This window comes from Chanodichthys erythropterus, chromosome 23 (genome assembly GCF_024489055.1).
Source record: "Chanodichthys erythropterus isolate Z2021 chromosome 23, ASM2448905v1, whole genome shotgun sequence".
Lineage (NCBI taxonomy): Eukaryota > Metazoa > Chordata > Actinopteri > Cypriniformes > Xenocyprididae > Chanodichthys > Chanodichthys erythropterus.
Genome location: NC_090243.1, coordinates 18,599,538 through 18,618,222, shown reverse-complemented (window position 1 = coordinate 18,618,222; position 18,685 = coordinate 18,599,538). Strand labels below are relative to the sequence as shown.

At 36.8% G+C, this 18,685-nt stretch overlaps 1 pseudogene and 5 gene segments (V, D, J or C); 1 reads left to right on the top strand and 5 right to left on the bottom strand.

Annotated features, from left to right (window-relative positions):
• Window positions 1-454: 454 nt before the first annotated feature.
• On the bottom strand, window positions 455-1,040 carry LOC137014380 (immunoglobulin kappa variable 1-39-like). The segment is given in 2 exon segments: window positions 455-880; window positions 984-1,040. Coding segments are annotated over 2 exon segments (375 nt in total).
• LOC137013699 (Ig lambda chain C region-like) lies at window positions 1,028-3,188 on the top strand (annotated as a pseudogene).
• Window positions 3,189-3,669: 481 nt separating this feature from the next.
• On the bottom strand, window positions 3,670-5,192 carry LOC137014356 (immunoglobulin kappa variable 4-1-like). The segment is given in 2 exon segments: window positions 3,670-4,580; window positions 4,670-5,192. Coding segments are annotated over 2 exon segments (378 nt in total).
• A 2,186-nt stretch (window positions 5,193-7,378) lies between these two features.
• Window positions 7,379-8,569, bottom strand: LOC137014351 (immunoglobulin kappa variable 1-8-like). The segment is given in 2 exon segments: window positions 7,379-7,864; window positions 7,973-8,569. Coding segments are annotated over 2 exon segments (435 nt in total).
• A 3,053-nt stretch (window positions 8,570-11,622) lies between these two features.
• Window positions 11,623-12,273, bottom strand: LOC137014240 (Ig kappa chain V-III region ABPC 22/PC 9245-like). The segment is given in 2 exon segments: window positions 11,623-12,081; window positions 12,189-12,273. Coding segments are annotated over 2 exon segments (381 nt in total).
• A 1,870-nt stretch (window positions 12,274-14,143) lies between these two features.
• LOC137014349 (immunoglobulin kappa variable 1-8-like) lies at window positions 14,144-16,822 on the bottom strand. The segment is given in 3 exon segments: window positions 14,144-15,338; window positions 15,447-15,518; window positions 16,190-16,822. Coding segments are annotated over 2 exon segments (387 nt in total).
• Between the last annotated feature and the right edge of the window lie 1,863 nt (window positions 16,823-18,685).

The following is an 18,685-nucleotide window of genomic DNA, read 5'->3' as shown; positions in this document are numbered from 1 at the left end:
ATCTGTTTCTGTCACTCGACTCGACTTGAGCTCAAAGTACATCAGGACTGCAGTGAATTAAAGCGAGATGGAGTGATGAAGGGATGCCAAAAGAATATTCTCACTGAAACAGTCGTTTATAAATGCTGCTCTTGTGTTATGATTGACAGGGGTTGATGAACATTTTCAACTGAACTTCTGTTTACAGCTACATTTGTTAAATTTGTGATTCTGCTTTACAGTGATCTGAACTTTTCTAAAAGAATCTTTTCAGTTTGTAGTATTTTGAATGTCTGTGTTGTCAGGCTTTCTGATGAATCAAATGACAAAGTTGCATCACTAAGAGAAACAAGTATGTCACTGTGAACTCCATGAGAGGCCAAGGTCATTACAGAGATCACCAGAATGTATTAAAATAGCAAAGCATTTCAGGCATAAATCAGTTTTGAGCACATGTGTAGTTCCTGTGTTTGTCCTCTGTGTGTCAGTAGTGTGTGAAAGTGTGTGAGCAGCTGCAGTATCAGTTCAGTCACTGTGACTCTGACTGACGGAGGTTTTTGTACGACTCTTTATCACTGTGTGAACACATTTTTACTGTTGATGTAATGTCTACTCTGACAGTAATAATGTCCAGCATCTTCAGTCTGGACTCCACTGATGGTCAGAGTGAAATCACTGTTAGATCCACTGCCACTGAATCTAGATGGAGTTCCTGACTGACGGCTGTTTGCATAAATCAGGAGTTTAGGAGCTTCTCCAGGTTTCTGTAAGTACCAGGACACACAGGGTGGGCTGCAGTCTGTAGCAGCTCTACTGAGTTTACAGCTCATCTCAACATTTTCTCCTGGTTTAATAGTTTTTACTGCAGGAGTTTGAGTCACTGTGATCTGAGCTCTACAGCCTGAAAAACAATTAATTTATCAGTCATTAAAATATATTATTTTTCACATTTTAAAATTGTTAAAATTATATAATTTAACTTGTTCCAAATACATGCTGTTCACCTTGTATAAAGCAGTATAAGAGCGTCCAGATGATGATGAAGGTCATGTTGATGAAGATTGTTGTGTGTGTCAGTGATGAAGTGTTAAACTCACAGCACTATAAACACTCTCAGAGCACTGAAGCATCTGATCAATATGCAAACACACTCCAGATCATTTACCTGAAGACAGTCACTCATTAACAGACACAAAATACAATTACTGAAGTGAACATCTAGTAAAAATCAGTCTTTTTCATATCATTCAATCTTCTAATAGACAAACTGTTAAAAAAAATCATTCAGTTCATTTCTGAATCATCAAGACCAACTTCAGTATATTAATCTGAATATCTGCTGTGAGATATTTAGAAACCAAACTGGATGTCGGCAGTAAGTAAATCATCAGATATTAATATTAATGTTTTTAATACAACAGCTGACTGTTAAATACTTTGTAGCACTTTATAGAAAGGATGCGCTTTTTAGCATATTTTTAATATTATTTTGTGCAGTTAGTTCACATTGAATGATTGTAAAGATGGTTTATAGTCATTGGATCTTTGTTTTCCTCACAGATAATTCAATTATAAATGGTTAAACTCAATATTTCCAAACTCTTGACTGTATTTTCTCTGAATAAAGCGTCTCTGAGGAGTGAAAAGGTTTATATTTGTGGAAATGAAGTTTAAAGTTCTAGTGGACGAGACACACAATGTTTCCTTCATGATTTCTTTGTCCATCTTAAATTGTAGTGAATTCCTGCAGTTCTTGTGTTTCTTCACATCTGATCTTTGACTCTTTTAACCAAAACGAGTTTCAGTGAAGTTGATCATGAAAATGACACTTCAAATCTATTACTGCAATATGACTTTCATCAAATTCTTCTCTAAAAACATTCAGATCAACTTATTGAAAGTTTAATGCTGATAAAGTGAATCAAGTACAAACATTATAGAGAAATAATAGTACTTCTGTTTCTAATTTGTTGTTTCGTTCAGACTCTTATTTGTCTTTTTCACTCTAAAAATGCTGCGTTTCTTTTAAGTTTCCATATAGACTGAAAGCTTGAGTTTTTGTGGCGATTCAAATTTCCATGATATTTTCATTTAAATGTATTTAAAGCTGCTGTCCGTAACTTATTTTCTTTAAAATTGATCCCAAATGAATTACTGAGCAAGTACATAACCAATCAGTGTTGAAAACTATTCTTACATTAGCTCGATTCACAACGGTAAGATTGTAATAATGTTTTGTGATTTGAGGTTCGGGTCAGTTTCTGTGGGAAATTGGAGTTTGCGTCATTACGTCACGTCTGTATTCATAAAGAAGGTCGGTAGTGCGATTTATTGTAAAACTATTTTTTCCTCAGCCGTTCAGAACAAAAGTGGCAGACATGTTACGTACTTGTTTAGATGACATTTTCCGGTGAAACTTCTTATTTTGAACAAACTTCCAAGACGTTGAATCTGTAATTGTGAAGTAAGTGAAGATCCACACTGGTGCGGTGACTGACAGCCACACAAACACCTCAAAACATCAGATTCGTCCGCGCTGAGGAGCCGTGCCGACGCACAACCCATGTGAGGAAGATCATTCCACAAATAACTGCAATTGCAGGTTTCAAACAGAGATGGAGACAAAGAGGCAAACTTACAGACTGCAGCTTTAATAATTAATCAGCATATTTACCAGAATGTGAAATGAATTCTGAACATTTTCTCTTTTCATGTGTAGGAGTTTGTGAGCATTAATGTGTTGAAGGAATAATGATGGGATTTTCTTTGACTGTTTTCTTCATGTTGTTTCTCTCGCTGTTGGAGAATTTCTCCTAGTTTTCTCTTGAATCCTAATGGAAAGCCACTGGTAACTGATTTCTCTGTGCTTCTCTCAGGCGTCACTCCTCCTAAAGTGAGCGTCCTGCCGCCCTCCAGCGCAGAGATCTCCTCTCTGAACACAGCGACACTGGTGTGTGTGGCCAACAAGGGCTTCCCGTCAGACTGGAGCCTGAGCTGAAGGTGGACGGGAGCAGCAGGTCTCAGGAGAGCAGCGCTGGGCTCCTGGAGAAGGACGGTCTGTACAGCTGGAGCAGCAGCCTGACTCTCTCTGAGGAGGAGTGGATGAAGAGCGTCTCGGTGAGCTGTGAGGACACACGGAGCGGCCAGTCTGCGTCCACTGGAGACACTGTGAGGAGACAGCAGTGTTCAGAGTAGATCTGCTGACTATATGTGTGCTTTTACAGTCTTGATTTTATTACAATTCAGTCAATAAAACATAATTGTAACATTATGTCCTTTTTTGGGTCATTTTTGTTTCGGCTCTTTCATTGGATCAGGGCTTTAGCTCATATTTTATAAATAAACTTCACTCAATGGAGCATGAAAACACCTGCAGATACATGATGAAACGAGATCTGCTCAATTCTCAGAGGAACACAATCACAAATGTGATGCAAATGAGTTTAACTCCACTCAGTTTCACTGTTTGACTTGATATTCTGAGCCATATATATATGAAATAAAATACAATTATATGATGTCAGAGGATTGGAGCAATAATTAAATTAATAAGGGAAAAAAGGAGTTGATTTCCTGCCTTCAGAGACTGACTATAGCGTGAACCAATAACATTTCAGTGTGGCTGTGAAGGATCATTTCATTGGTTGATCTTCAGAACGAACATGCAGCCTCTTCATTGGGACAGAGCCATCAAATATGCTTGTTTCTTTCCTGAATGATTCAGTGTTTTGAACAAATTAGTTGATTAATGATTCATTGATTCACTCATAAAGTCAGTCTCTTGTCTCCATCTACTGGCGTAACGATGTAACTTGCAGAAAGAGTCTGTAAATCACCAGCACTAATGCTGCAGGTAAACACATCTGTCGTGTCCATGATGGAGGATCTGTTTCTGTCACAAGACTCGACTATGAACATCAGGACTTCTGAAATGAATTAAAATGGACATAAAGGTGGAGATGGAGTGATGGAGGGACGCAGGAAGAATATTCTCACTGGAGTGACGTAAGCTGCTGTTTATATATGCTGCTCTTGTGTTATGATTGACAGCTGAAGATGAATGAACATACATGCTTCTGTTTACAACTACATTTGCTGAAGTTTGTGATTGTGTTCAGTTTACAGTGATCTAAAGAAACCTTTCTGAGAGAATCTCTTTATGATTTAGTGTCTGTTGAGTGTGTGTGAAAGTGTGTGAAAGTGTGTGAGCAGCTGCAGTATCAGTTCAGTCACTGTGACTCTGACTGACGGAGGTTTTTGTACGACTCTTTATCACTGTGTGATCACTGGACCACTGTGTAAACTCTGACAGTAATAATGTCCAGCATCTTCAGTCTGGACTCCACTGATGGTCAGAGTGAAATCACTGTTAGATCCACTGCCACTGAATCTAGATGGAGTTCCTGACTGGAGGGTGTTTACAAAATAAATCAGGAGTTTAGGAGCTTCTCCAGGTTTCTGTAAGTACCAGAATAAACAATCATCCCCATCACTATCCCTGTACACATCTTTGCTGGTTTTACAGTTGATGTTCAGAGTTTGTCCTGGTTGAGCTGCTGTCATTGAGGGACTCTGAGTGACGGTGATCTGTCCTCTACACTCTGAAACACACAACAAGAAGAAAATCAACTCAAAACTTTGACAATATACTTGAAGAAATGAATTGATATCAAACTTGTGCTCCACAAACCTTGAGCAAACGCTGTGAGAGTCCAGATGAAGATGATGATGAAGGTCATGTTGATGAAGATTGTTGTGTGTGTCAGTGATGAAGTGTTAAACTCACAGCACTATAAACACTCTCAGAGCACTGAAGCATCTGATCAATATGCAAACACACTCCAGATCATTTACCTGAAGACAGCAGAAACACTGTTTTGTCATTTAGTATCTTTGCTAATAAATTTCTATTGATCATTTTCAGAAACAGACACTCCTGATTTACTTCATGTTATTTTGGGTGGATCTTCTCCCTCTAAACACTGTTTTAATGATCAGTTTCATTCAGACTTTGATGCTGAGAGCATTTAATACCTGTGCTGCAGATTTGATATCATCATGATACTGTAGAACAGGTCAAAGGTCATCCAATAGAGAATGACCATCTAAATCTGGCTGAAGACTTCATTATAAAGCAGTTTAATAGAATTAGTGGAGTTTAAGTCACATGTTTTGTAAATGTGATCAATGCATTTTAGGACTAATTATGAAACAAATGATTTCATCCTTCATGCAATAACAAGTATTTCTTTTAAAGATGAATATTTAGTGTGTGTTTTCAGCTCAATTATGCTGATGTTGAGAAGAGCTGCTGTTGAGTCTCATATCAGTGTGTGTGAGTGTCGTTCGTCTCTTTCTCTGCTGGAGTTTGTGTTCATTTGAGTGTGACGGAGGTTTTTGTACGACGCTTTCACTAGAATAAAGCACTGTGGTACACTTTCGGTGGAGGAACTAAACTGACCATCAGTAAGTCTCTAAAATTCTCTAAAAATGTTTATATATAATTGTTTTGTTTTTAGATTATTCAAACAAGCATTTTACAACAAGGTTTTAAAAATGATAAAATAGTTTGAAAAAAAATTAACTGCAAAATTTCATGGTGAAGTTATTTGTTTCATAGTTTCTTTAAATTTGTCTGCTGTTTCACAATTACATGTTTATATTCAGTGATATTTCATGATATTTATCTTTTTTTCATTGCAAGGCATATTTTATGTTGCTTTTAAATATTTATTTCTTTTTACATGAGTAATTTCAGATATTATATTAACTAACATTCTTTATTTTTTAATATATTGATTGCAATGTTTTCTGATATTTTCAATTATTTCTCAAAATACATAATTGTGTCCATAATTTTTGGTAAATTTAATAATTCAGAAATGTTGTAATGCGTGAAACAAAAGTTTGATGATACGGACAAAATAATTATAATTTTGTAGACGTCATCATCAGACAAAGAGAAAGATTTGAAAAATTTAATTTAATTTTATCTTACATTTGCTGATGATTATGATTGTGAGTGTCTTAAGTTAATAATGAAATGATCATTTAAATTTGTTTTCTACATATAAATCATCAGTTTGTGGACAATGTTTTTAAAATGAGTTTGAGATTAAACTGAACCTTATTCAGAAAAGATGAAATGACTGTAATATTTGCTGTATATCATGTCTGCTTCAGAGAACTGATTTATATTTATTCATATATCTTATACTTCATATATTTAGTAGCAGTGAATATTTTATTTGAACTGAGAATATTGAAATGTAAATGCAGGATCATTACTATGTGGTTTATGAAAGAAAGCAGTGATGTGGAATTTCTGTAAAGATGAAATGATTGTGATTTTTCCTCCATTACTGTGTGTGACATCTGACTAATTGATGATCTAAAGACGTTGGTGTTGTTTGTGTGTGTTTGTGCAGCTGGTCCCGCAGTGAAGCCCTCCGTGTCTCTGCTGCCGCCCTCTTCTCTGCAGATCTCTGGAGACTCAGCCGCACTGCTCTGCCTGCTCAGCTCTTACTCTCCACAGGGGGCGACGGTGAGCTGGACGCTGGACGGGTCAGAGGTCACCGAGGGGGTTCAGACCAGCGCAGAGAGCGAGCGGGACGGACGCTACAGCCGCAGCAGCGTCCTGAGCCTCAGCAAAGCACGCTGGGAAGGCGCGGATCGCTTCGTCTGCAGAGTAAGACATGACGGAGCTGATCACGAGGCCTCGTTCCTCAAGAGCTCCCAGTGCTGATGTTTCTCCGGTCCAGACGAGCCGTATCTGAGCGTCCGGCAGGATTCGCAGCAGTCACGTGATTTACAGCTCAATACTGAAGCAGTCTTTCAATGTGCTGCCATTGCTGTTCATTCAATAAAGCTTCTGAACGCGTTACATTTGTGTCCGACTGCATCATTGATCAGTGTGTCGTTCATTCAAAGTCCTGCACTAAAGTTTCAGCTGCTTTTGATTGATTGTAATAGTTGAGAACAGCTGCATTTAGCAGGAAATGTCAAATGAAGCTCTTGGGGTTTGAACATGGTCACTGGAGACGGAGCTGCTCTATTCTGAGAGGATCACAATCACTAAACCTGCCAATGCAAATGTGATTTTCACCTCAAACTCACAGTTTCACTCTTTGATTGGTTCAACGCTCTCAACTGGAACACTTTCACTTCTGCTCATGAGAAATGAGTTATGAGTAATACATTTAGAAACAGCTTTAGATGAAGGAGCTGCTTGAAAAACATCTGCATGTTACTGATACACCATGACTTTAGTGTAGTTTAATGTACAAAAACAAAACAACATTTGAATCTACATATTAATTTACACACTCTGTTTTCTCTGATTCTGAGCATAATTGAGTCAAACCCGTCTGTCACAGGACAGATCACAGTCTAATAGAGCTGATTTCAGTCATAAGTCAGTTTTGAGCACATGTGTAGTTCCTGTGTTTGTCCTCTGTGTGTGAAAGTGTGTGAAAGTGTGTGAGCAGCTGCAGTATCAGTTCAGTCACTGTGACTCTGACTGACGGAGGTTTTTGTACGACTCTTTATCACTGTGTGAACACATATTTACTGTTGATGTAGTGATAACTCTGACAGTAATAATGTCCAGCATCTTCAGTCTGGACTCCACTGATGGTCAGAGTGAAATCACTGTTAGATCCACTGCCACTGAATCTAGATGGAGTTCCTGACTGGAGGGTGCTTGTTCCATAAATCAGGAGTTTAGGAGCTTCTCCAGGTTTCTGTAAGTACCAGCTAAAACACTGTTTGCCACTACAACAACAGGTTGGATCTCTGCTAGTTTTACAGGTCACAGTGACTGATTGTCCAGTTTGAGAGAGCAGCTCTGAGGGAGTTTGAGTCACTGTCACCTGACCAACAGATTCTGACAAGAGAGAAAGATTAGAAATCACAAACACGTTTACAACCATATATCTTCACAACACATAAAAATAACAAGTAAATAATGTCTGTAATCTTGACTGACACAAACCTCGACATAATACTGCCAGCGTCCAGATCAATATGGTGCTGAAAGTCATTTTTGTTGGTTGTAGGTTCAGTTCTAGTGAAAAACAGTTGTTGATCATGTTTGATGTTTGACAGAGTTATAAACACATGCAGAGCACTGAAGCGTGTGTCGCTCATGTAAAACACTCTCTCTATGCAAACGCTTCAGCAGTGACAGGTTTAAGTTCCTATATTTGGCCCAAAGGGGTTCTGATAATAACAGGGCCAAGTTGGGCTACACATGGGTGATCACACTGGACCAATAAATGGCCCTATGATGGTTTTTCGTGGGTCCTCGTTGGGTGAAAATTGGGCCCCGTTTATTAATTTCTTTAAAGATTCAAATGGGTCAAATAATGAGCTACTATGCAAAATTATCTTTCAAACCACTCAAGCTCTGTTTTGTTTTTATAATCCTGTACCTGACCAAAAAACGCTCATCTAAGGTCCACTTCTGCACGCTCACATTTGATTCGGCCTGTACAGATTTTACACTGGATGCTCCTCTTGACACTCACTCTCATATCCAGTCCTCCTAACCTGAATGTCTTTGGACTGTGGGAGAAAGCAGAGGACCTTGAGGAAACCCACGCTGAGAACATGAAAACTGCACTTAGAAACAACTCCTGGCTCTTTCTTTCTTTCTTTCTTTCTTTCTTTCTTTCTTTCTTTCTTTCTTTCTTTCTTTCTTTCTTTCTTTCTTTCTTTCTTTCTTTCTTTCTTTCTTTCTTTCTTTCTTTCTTTCTTTCTTTCTTTCTTTCTACCATATAAGTTGCATTTTGTCTTTTCATTCTTTAATCTTTATATATAAAAGTGGAACCTGCAAATTAACTTTTTTGTTGGTTCTTGGTCAGGTACAGGTGAATAAAAACATTATAACAGAGCTTGAGTGGTTTGACAGTGAATTTTGAAATTAATAAATGGTGCCTAATTTACAATTGTATGAAAAAGACCATAATATAGGGCCATTTGTGGCTCCATTGTGATCATCCATATGGTCCCCATAAGGTTTTTGTGTGGTCCCATTATTAGCAGCCATTTGAGACCCAAATTAGCCCATATATTAAACATCTAAATGGGCCACTATGGACCCATCATGTGCCCTATAGACTAACATACACAGGGCCCTTGTGTATCTGATGGACAAATTTCTCTGGGCCCCATTTGGGTTGCCCATGTAGGGTCCAAGTGACAGTCCATCAAAAACCCATATGATGCCCACAATGACATGCTGGCTGGGATGGAACTGATTGTGTTTGCCCATGTCTAACCCATTAGTGTTGCCCATTTGAGGCCCATGCACACATTTCCAGTTAGTAACCCACATTTGGAGCCCACCTGTTTTCATCCATGTAGGACCTACTTATTTGACTCAAGTGGGCTCCAGATAAGATGCCCATTTTAGGACCATCCCCACTTGGTACCCATGTAGCCCAAGCTTAGACCATGTGGGGCACACATATATATGTTGACCGGGTAGTGTGTCGATTTAAATAACCTCGTTACAGGTTTAGTTCCTACTAAAATCATTTCCTTTCTCAACTTGTCACTGAGCAAGAAAAATCACAATTCGCTTCACTTCTATTGAAATATTTTTGATGATGATGCTGATGGAGGTGGACATTATCACATTTTTATTTTATTTATTTGTGCTGGACTGTGCACACATAAGTCAGTTTTGAGCTCAGAAACTTCAGTCCAGAAACACTTTGAATCGTGTAGTAGACGGTACAGCAATGGTCATGTGTCTTTTCAAATAAAATATGAGTCTTTAAGTATCTCTTTATGGAAGTATTATTCTATGTACTATATTAAAATAGACAGATAATATTGTCTCTTTCCTTCAATTGAACGGCAATACATTCAGTCACGTCTGGCAACAACAAATATGTTTTCAATAGTATAGTATAAAATGAATATTAATATAAAAATGAATGATCTGTAAGTATTTTGGAGATAGTTTTTTTGCGAACTAATTATATTGGGCTTTATTAAACTTTATGAAACTATAATGAATTTAGGCCTATATGAATTTTTTATACTACAAGTCAATCTATTGAACCATTTACAGACTTTCATAACGAGATCTGAAAGGATTTGTTGTCCTGTGGCTCCCTCTGGTGGACAGCATTAGTATTATGACCTTCATCTCTGAATCCCATTCATATAAATGACTGATTTAAAAAAAGTTCCTGAAACTCGGCATGTTTACTCAGAAAGTCTTGTTGTCCATGTGTATGAAGTTCTGTGAATTTTGGATTCAAACATTCAAACTGATGGAAACTGATAGAAAAATAGATTTCTTCTCCTGTGGTTCCCTCTAGTGGACAACATTAGTACAACATGTTGTAGTCCATCGGCCATTTTGAGTTTCCAAAAACTTTTTTTAATCTCCTAAACCGATTCACACGAAATTTTGCACGTCATCTATAGACACTAATGACAAAAGTTATCAAAAGGATTTGAATTAGTCAAAGCGTTTAGAAGATAGTTCATTTAGCCATGGCTCAATACACTTATAAAACTATATCTTCTCAACAATCTGATGAATCCAAATTCTGTTGATCACTTGTTTGATGTCTTCAGGGTATCTAGATGATACACAGATAAATTTGGGGTTAAATAGACAAATGGTCTAGGATGAACCCTTCAGTGTTTGGATCTCTGATAATCTCACCTGTGCTCGATATTCTCAGTCGTCTGAAGCTCTAAAATGATGTTATTGACTTCAAATCTTCTCATCTGCTGCAGCCTCATATTTGTGAATGAACTTATTCAGTGTTTCTAGCACAAATCACTGTGACTCTGACTGACGGAGGTTTTTGACTCTTTATCACTGAACCAGGATAGAGGTTGATGATCCCAACTCTGATAGACGTCAGGACTGCTTTTACAGGACATGGTGAATGTGTTTCCTAGATGAACAGATTTCACTGCAGGCGTCTGAGTCGCTTCACCAACTGATTTATTATTATTTATAATGTTTCCTGAGGTGCACTTATAATGTTAATATGATTTTTACATCAAATAATTGTCATAATTTAGAAATAAATGGCTATTTCCACTCTGATTTTAGCGCTCTGATTGTTTACATGTGAAACCTTCTCGAATACTATCACTACATTTTTACTATTACAGCTGTCTAAATGAACGAATGGTGAAAAGTGTTGATTATTGCCTTATATTTCGATCTGTTCATCACAGGGAAGGTTGCAGTGATGAGAAACTGAGCAGATGACAGACAGTCTGTTGATGGTGTGAATGCAGTGATCTCGTCATTACAACTAAATTTCTGCACTCCAGAAATGCTTTCACCATAACTAACAATGCAAACACGATGTAAATCCAGTCAGAGATTGATTGTGTAGTGTAAGAGCGTCACTGATTATAACAGGAGTTTTGGGAAGTGTCCAGATAAACTCTCGCTGTGTGATCGACAGCTTCAGTTCCTCAGATCTTTACTGTATAACTAAGATTAGGAAGAAAAATAATAAAAGAACATGATCAAAAATATCAATGACTTTAAAATATTGAGTAAGTGGAAATGAGGATAAATAAACCATAAATGATCTAAAAATGATGAAAACATCAAAATAATTTCTAATTAGCTTAAAAAAGACTGATGAAGCTCAACAAAGCTGATATTAAGATCATATTTGTGTTTCTGGACTGTTGAGTGTGTGTGAAAGTGTGTGAGCAGCTGCAGTATCAGTTCAGTCACTGTGACTCTGACTGACGGAGGTTTTTGTACGACTCTTTATCACTGTGTGAACACATCTTTACTGTTGATGACATGTACACTCTGACAGTAATAATGTCCAGCATCTTCAGTCTGGACTCCACTGATGGTCAGAGTGAAATCACTGTTAGATCCACTGCCACTGAATCTAGATGGAGTTCCTGACTGGAGGGTGCTTGTATAATAAATCAGGAGTTTAGGAGTTTCTCCAGGTTTCTGTAAGTACCAGGACACACAGGGTGGGCTGCAGTCTGTAGCAGCAGTACTGAGTTTACAGCTCATCTCAACATTTTCTCCTGGTTTAACAGTTTTCACTGCAGGAGTCTGAGTCACTGTGATCTGAGCTCTACAGCCTGAAAAACAAATTATTTATCAGTCATTAAAATATATATTATTTTTCACATTTTAAAATTGTGTTAAATTTATATAATTTAACTTGTTCCAAATACATGCTGTTCACCTTGTAGTATAAAGCAGTATAAGAGCGTCCAGATGATGATGAAGGTCATGTTGATGAAGATTGTTGTGTGTGTCAGTGATGAAGTGTTAAACTCACAGCACTATAAACACTCTCAGAGCACTGAAGCATCTGATCAATATGCAAATGAACTCATTCTGTATTTAAATGAGGCTCTAAATGAAGGTTCAGGAGGAGCTCGTTCATCTCATCCTGTCAATCACAACATCAAATATGTATCATGAAATCATCAATAAGTGTGAACTTTAAAAATGTAGCATAAAATTTAGAACAATTCAAACCACATGTGTAAAAACACTGTGTGAAAATGAACTGTAGATGAAACTTATCATCATCTAAGCCGGGCACACATTTAACGATTAGCTAAAACATTCTAAGACTGAGCTCAACATACAGCGATTGTTTCCTGCGACTGAAGCAGATTTATATACTTACACATGGAATTTGAACACCGACTGTAATCGCAGACTGAACACAACTGACTCTGACTGGACGTGTTTGAGCGCAATCAGTCATAAGTATCAATTTACATTCATAATCGGCCTTACAATTGTTAAGTGCGTGCGCGGCTTAAGCAAAATCACATGAGCAAAAGTGCTTTAGTGATCATCAGCTCGACTGTAATTCGGCTGTAGCTTGAATTGTTATTGGGATCTTTTACAGCTCAGAAACTTCAATCCAGAAACACTTTGAATCGTGTAGTAGATGGTACAGCAATGGCCATGTGTCTTTTCAAATAAAATATGAGTCTTTAATATCTCTTTATGGAAGAATTATTCTATGTACTATATTAAAATAGACAGATAATATTGTCTCTTTCCTTCAATTGAACGGCAATACATTCAGTCACGTCTGACAACTTGACAAATATGCTTTCAATAGTATAATATAATATTAATATGAAAATGAATGATCTGTAAGTATTTTGGAAATAATTAATTATATTGGGCTTTATTAAACTTTATGAAACTATAATGAATTTAGGCCTATATGCATTTTTATACTACAAGTCAATCTATTGAACCATTTACAGACTTTCATAACGAGATCTGAAAGGATTTGTTGTCCTGTGGCTCCCTCTGGTGGACAGCATTAGTATTATGACCTTCATCTCTGAATCCCATTCATATAAATGACTGATTTAAAAAAAAAAAATCCTGAAACTCGGCATGTTTACTCAGAAAGTCTTGTTGTCCATGTGTATGAAGTTCTGTGAATTTTGGATTCAAACATTTAAACTGATGGAAACTGATAGAAAAAAAATAGATTTCTTCTCCTGTGGTTCCCTCTAGTGGACAACATTAGTACAACATGTTGTAGTCCGTCGGCCATTTTGAGTTGCTAAAAGTTTTTTTTGATCTCCTAAACCACTTGACTGATTCACACGAAATTTTGCACGTCATCTATAGACACTAATGACAAAAGTTATCAAAAGGATTTTAATTAGTCAAAGCGTTTAGAAGATAGTTCATTTAGCCATGGCTCAATACACTTATAAAACTATATCTTCTCAACAATCTGATGAATCCAAATTCTGTTGATCACTTGTTTGATGTCTTCAGGGTATCTAGATGATACACAGATAAATTTGGGGTTAAATAGACAAATGGTCGAGGATGACACCTTCAGTGTTTGGATCTCTGATAATGGTTTCCCATGTACACTTAGCTAGAGTAACATTACATTAAACAGAGCTAAGGTTCACCCTATTTAGGTTGGTCGATCAACATTTTGTTGTCCTAAACGGAAATTCCCTTTTCTAATTCTAATTGAGCCTTTACAGTCTAAGTACACTTGAACTAATGCCAAGCGTTAGTCGGAGCTCTAAAATCACAGTTGGTGTGCCCTATGCTCCACTCAAAACTGGACTTTAGTCCGTTACTAACCTGACGCAGATTTGCGGTTACAATGGATACATCGTAATCTACTGGAGTCAATAATTTCAGAGTAAGTCAGAATAAAATCAAATGTGACAATTTATTAGTCAGGTAAATGTATCATGCCAATTACATAATCAATTCAAAGATGATCAATACAAAACATCAAATGCTCAGAAATAGAGTAAGATGCATTCCTGACATTATAAAAATACACATTGCTGAGTGCACCTTGCTGTGGAACAGGAGGTAATTTGGATGAAAGACCCTGGGAAAGGGGCACACCCATGGTTGCAACCAAAGTATCTCTAAACTCTTAAAACCTTTAATACCTTTGGTTTACTTCCATGTAGACAAGGCCATTGTACAGTTGCACTGAGACATTTCAAACGATACCAAACATGTATAGCATTCTTTGATGACTGTTCACATTAAACCATATAGATTTTGGGTGAATTTCAGGTTATCTCTGCATGTAGAGAGAAGAGATGGGGGAAGGGGGGTGTAGATTAAGGCAAATGCTGAGGTGTGATCGACTCAGTGTGATTGCGTCTCGAATGGGGATGCTAATTTTGCAAGAGAGTTCAAATGTTAATTTTCTTTTGTTTTCTCAAAGAGTGGCCCTTTCTTGGTCCAGGCACTCTGGCATCAGTCTTACAATATCAATGACTTTAAAATATTGAGTGAGTGGAAATGAGGATAAATAAACCATAAATGATCTAAAAATTATGATAACTTCAAAATAATTTCTAATTATCTTAAGAAATACTGATGAAGCTCAACAAAGCTGACAATAAGATCATATTTGTGTTTCTGCTGTTGAGTGTGTGTGAAAGTGTGTGAAAGTGTGTGAGCAGCTGCAGTATCAGTTCAGTCACTGTGACTCTGACTGACGGAGGTTTTTGTACGACTCTTTATCACTGTGTGAACACATATTTACTGTTGATGTAGTGATAACTCTGACAGTAATAATGTCCAGCATCTTCAGTCTGGACTCCACTGATGGTCAGAGTGAAATCACTGTTAGATCCACTGCCACTGAATCTAGATGGAGTTCCTGACTGGAGGGTGCTTGTTCCATAAATCAGGAGTTTAGGAGCTTCTCCAGGTTTCTGTAAGTACCAGCTAAAACACTGTTTGCCACTACAACAACAGGTTGGATCTTTGTTGAATTTACAGGTCACAGTGACTGATTGTCCAGTTTGAGAGAGCAGCTCTGAGGGAGTTTGAGTCACTGTCACCTGACCAACAGATTCTGACAAGAGAGAAAGATTAGAAATCACAAACACTTTTACAACCATATATCTTCACAACACATAAAAATAAGAAGTAAATAATGTCTGTAATCTTTACTGACACAAACCTCGACATAATACTGCCAGCGTCCAGATCAATATGGTGCTGAAAGTCATTTTTGTTGGTTGTAGGTTCAGTTCTAGTGAAAAACAGTTGTTGATCATGTTTGATGTTTGACAGAGTTATAAACACATGCAGAGCACTGAAGCGTGTGTCGCTCATGTAAAACACTCTCTCTATGCAAACGCTTCAGCAGTGACAGGATTAATGTGGTTTCATTGAGATTTCAAGTTCAGAATCCTTTATTGATATAAAGCAACATCACATGAGCAAGATGTTTTTCTAATTATCAGACCAACAGCACGATTGTGAATGTGATATTGCTTTTACTGTAATACAGTTTAATAAACATGAAGCTATTATTGAGTAACTTACATTTTAGTAATTTTAATTTTCACAGTTTCTTTGTCTGTTTTTATTTGGCAAACTGAAATATTTCCAATTGAAGTCACAGTAGAATAAAGTGTCTAAAATGAATCAGTGCTTTGAATGAATCATTTGAGGGAATGATTCAATTGTTCATTCATGAAGACTGTCACTGCAAATACTTCTTTACTATATTGTAGGCTATATGTGAAAAACAGTATGCCAACATAGTATGCCCCAATTCATAGATTTTGAAAAACAGTAGGTGAAAAATACGTGGACATACAATGGAAATTTTACTATCCCATGAGGCCACGGGAGAGGATATGAATGGCACTGAAGCCAGAGATTGTATTATTATAGGGAGATAAGAGGGTCTCTTACCATTGGAGAAAGCATAACGACTAACTTAATCACATGCGGCACTTCTCAGCCTATCGTTCTGCAGCAAGTTGTTCTTTCCTGAATGAATCAGTGTTTTGAACAAATTAGTTCAGGTAAAGATTCATTGACTCGCTCAAATCAGTCTCTTGTCTCCATCTACTGGCGTAACGATGTAACTTGCAGAAAGAGTTGCTGTAAAATCCAGCAATAATGCTGCAGGTAAACATGTGATGATGAGGGAACTGCTTCTGTCACGAAACTCCAGATCTTGAGTACATCAAGACTTCTCTTCTGGATTAAAATGGACATAAAGTTGGAGAATGAGGACGCTGGAGGAATATTCTCACTGGAGTCATGTAAACAGATGTTAATATATGAAGCTCTTGCATAATGATTGACAAGTTTAGATGAACATGCTTTCTGTTCATAGCATACAACATTCAGTTTACAGCTACACCTATAAAAGTTTTGTGATCATGTTTTTCTTGGCAGTGATCTACGGAAACCTTTCTTAGAGAATCTCTTTATGATTGTAGTATTTTGAGTGTGTGTGAAAGTGTGTGAAAGTGTGTGAGCAGCTGCAGTATCAGTTCAGTCACTGTGACTCTGACTGACGGAGGTTTTTGTACGACTCTTTATCACTGTGTGAACACCCAGTTACTGTTGATCCTGTGTACACTCAGACAGTAATAATGTCCAGCATCTTCAGTCTGGACTCTACTGATGGTCAGAGTGAAATCTGTTCCATAATTTGCTCCATTGCCAGTGAATCTAGATGGAGTTCCTGACTGTCGTGATCTAATGTCATAAATGAGGAGTTTAGGAGCTTCTCCAGGTTTCTGCAGATACCAGACGAGACAGTCTCCACAACCCGCTGAACGATCTCCAATTCCACTGCTAGTTTTACAGTTTATAGTAACTGTTTCTCCTGGTTGAACAGCTGCTGCTGAGGGAGTTTGAGTCACAGAAACTTGTCCTGTAATTTCTGTGAATGATATTTCATCAGATCATATAATTATAACAGTTATTAAAGTCAAAGTGTCCATATAAAATCTGTACTGAACATCAAAAACATGCATATAAATCACATTTTGAGTTATTAAAGAGTAAATGAACCTTGAACAGAAAGGATGAGAGTCCAGATACAGACGCTGATAATCATCATTCTGATTGTTGGTGGTTTAATTTCAGTTTGAATGAAGAAAAGCTCTCAGTGATGAAGTGTTAAACTCACAGCACTATAAACACTCTCAGAGCACTGAAGCATCTGATCAATATGCAAACACACTCCAGATCATTTACCTGAAGACAGCAGAAACACTGTTTTGTCATTTAGTATCTTTGCTAATAAATTTCTATTGATCATTTTCAGAAACAGACACTCCTGATTTACTTCATGTTATTTTGGGTGGATCTTCTCCCTCTAAACACTGTTTTAATGATCAGTTTCATTCAGACTTTGATGCTGAGAGCATTTAATACCTGTGCTGCAGATTTGATATCATCATGATACTGTAGAACAGGTCAAAGGTCATCCAATAGAGAAGGACCATCTCAATCTGGCTAAAGAATTAATCATAAAGCCGTTAATTAGATTTAGCAGAATTTAAATCACACATGTTTTGTAAATGTGATGAATGTAGTTTTTGATTAATTATAAAATTTCCTCCTTCATGCAATAACAAGTATTTCTTTTAAAGATGAATATTTAGTGTGTGTTTTCAGCTAAATCATGTTGATGTTGAGAAGAGCTGCTGTTGAGTCTCATATCAGTGTGTGTGAGTGTCGTTCGTCTCTTTCTCTGCTGGAGTTTGTGTTCATTTGAGTGTGACGGAGGTTTTTGTACGACGCTTTCACTAGAATGAAGCACTGTGGTGGACTTTCGGTGGAGGAACTAAACTGACCATCAGAAGTAAGTCTCTAAAATTCTCTAAAAATGTTCATATATAATTGTTTTGTTTTTAGATTATTCAAACAAGCATTTTGCAAAAAGGTTTTAAAAATTATAAAATTGTTTGAAAAAAAATTAACTACAATATTTCATAGTAAATTTAATTGTTTCCTAATTTCTTTAAATCTGTCTGGTTTTTTACAAATACATTTTTATATTCAGTGATATTTCATGATATTTATATTTTTTCATTGCAAGGCATATTTTATGTTGCTTTTATATATTTATTTCTTTTAACAAGAGTAATTTCAGATATTATATTAACTGACATTGTTTGTATTTTAATATATTGATTGCAATATTTTCTGAAATTTTCAATTATTTCTCAAAATACATAATTGTGTCCAAAATTCTTGGTAAATTTAATAATTCAGAAATGTTGTAATGCATGAAACAAAAGTTTGATGATACGGACAAAATAATTCTGTTATGTAGACGTCTTATGTAGAAAGATCTGAAAAATTCATAATTTGAACTTACATTTAGTGATAATTATGAGTGTCTTAAGTTAATAATGAAATGATCATTTAAATTTGTTTTCTACA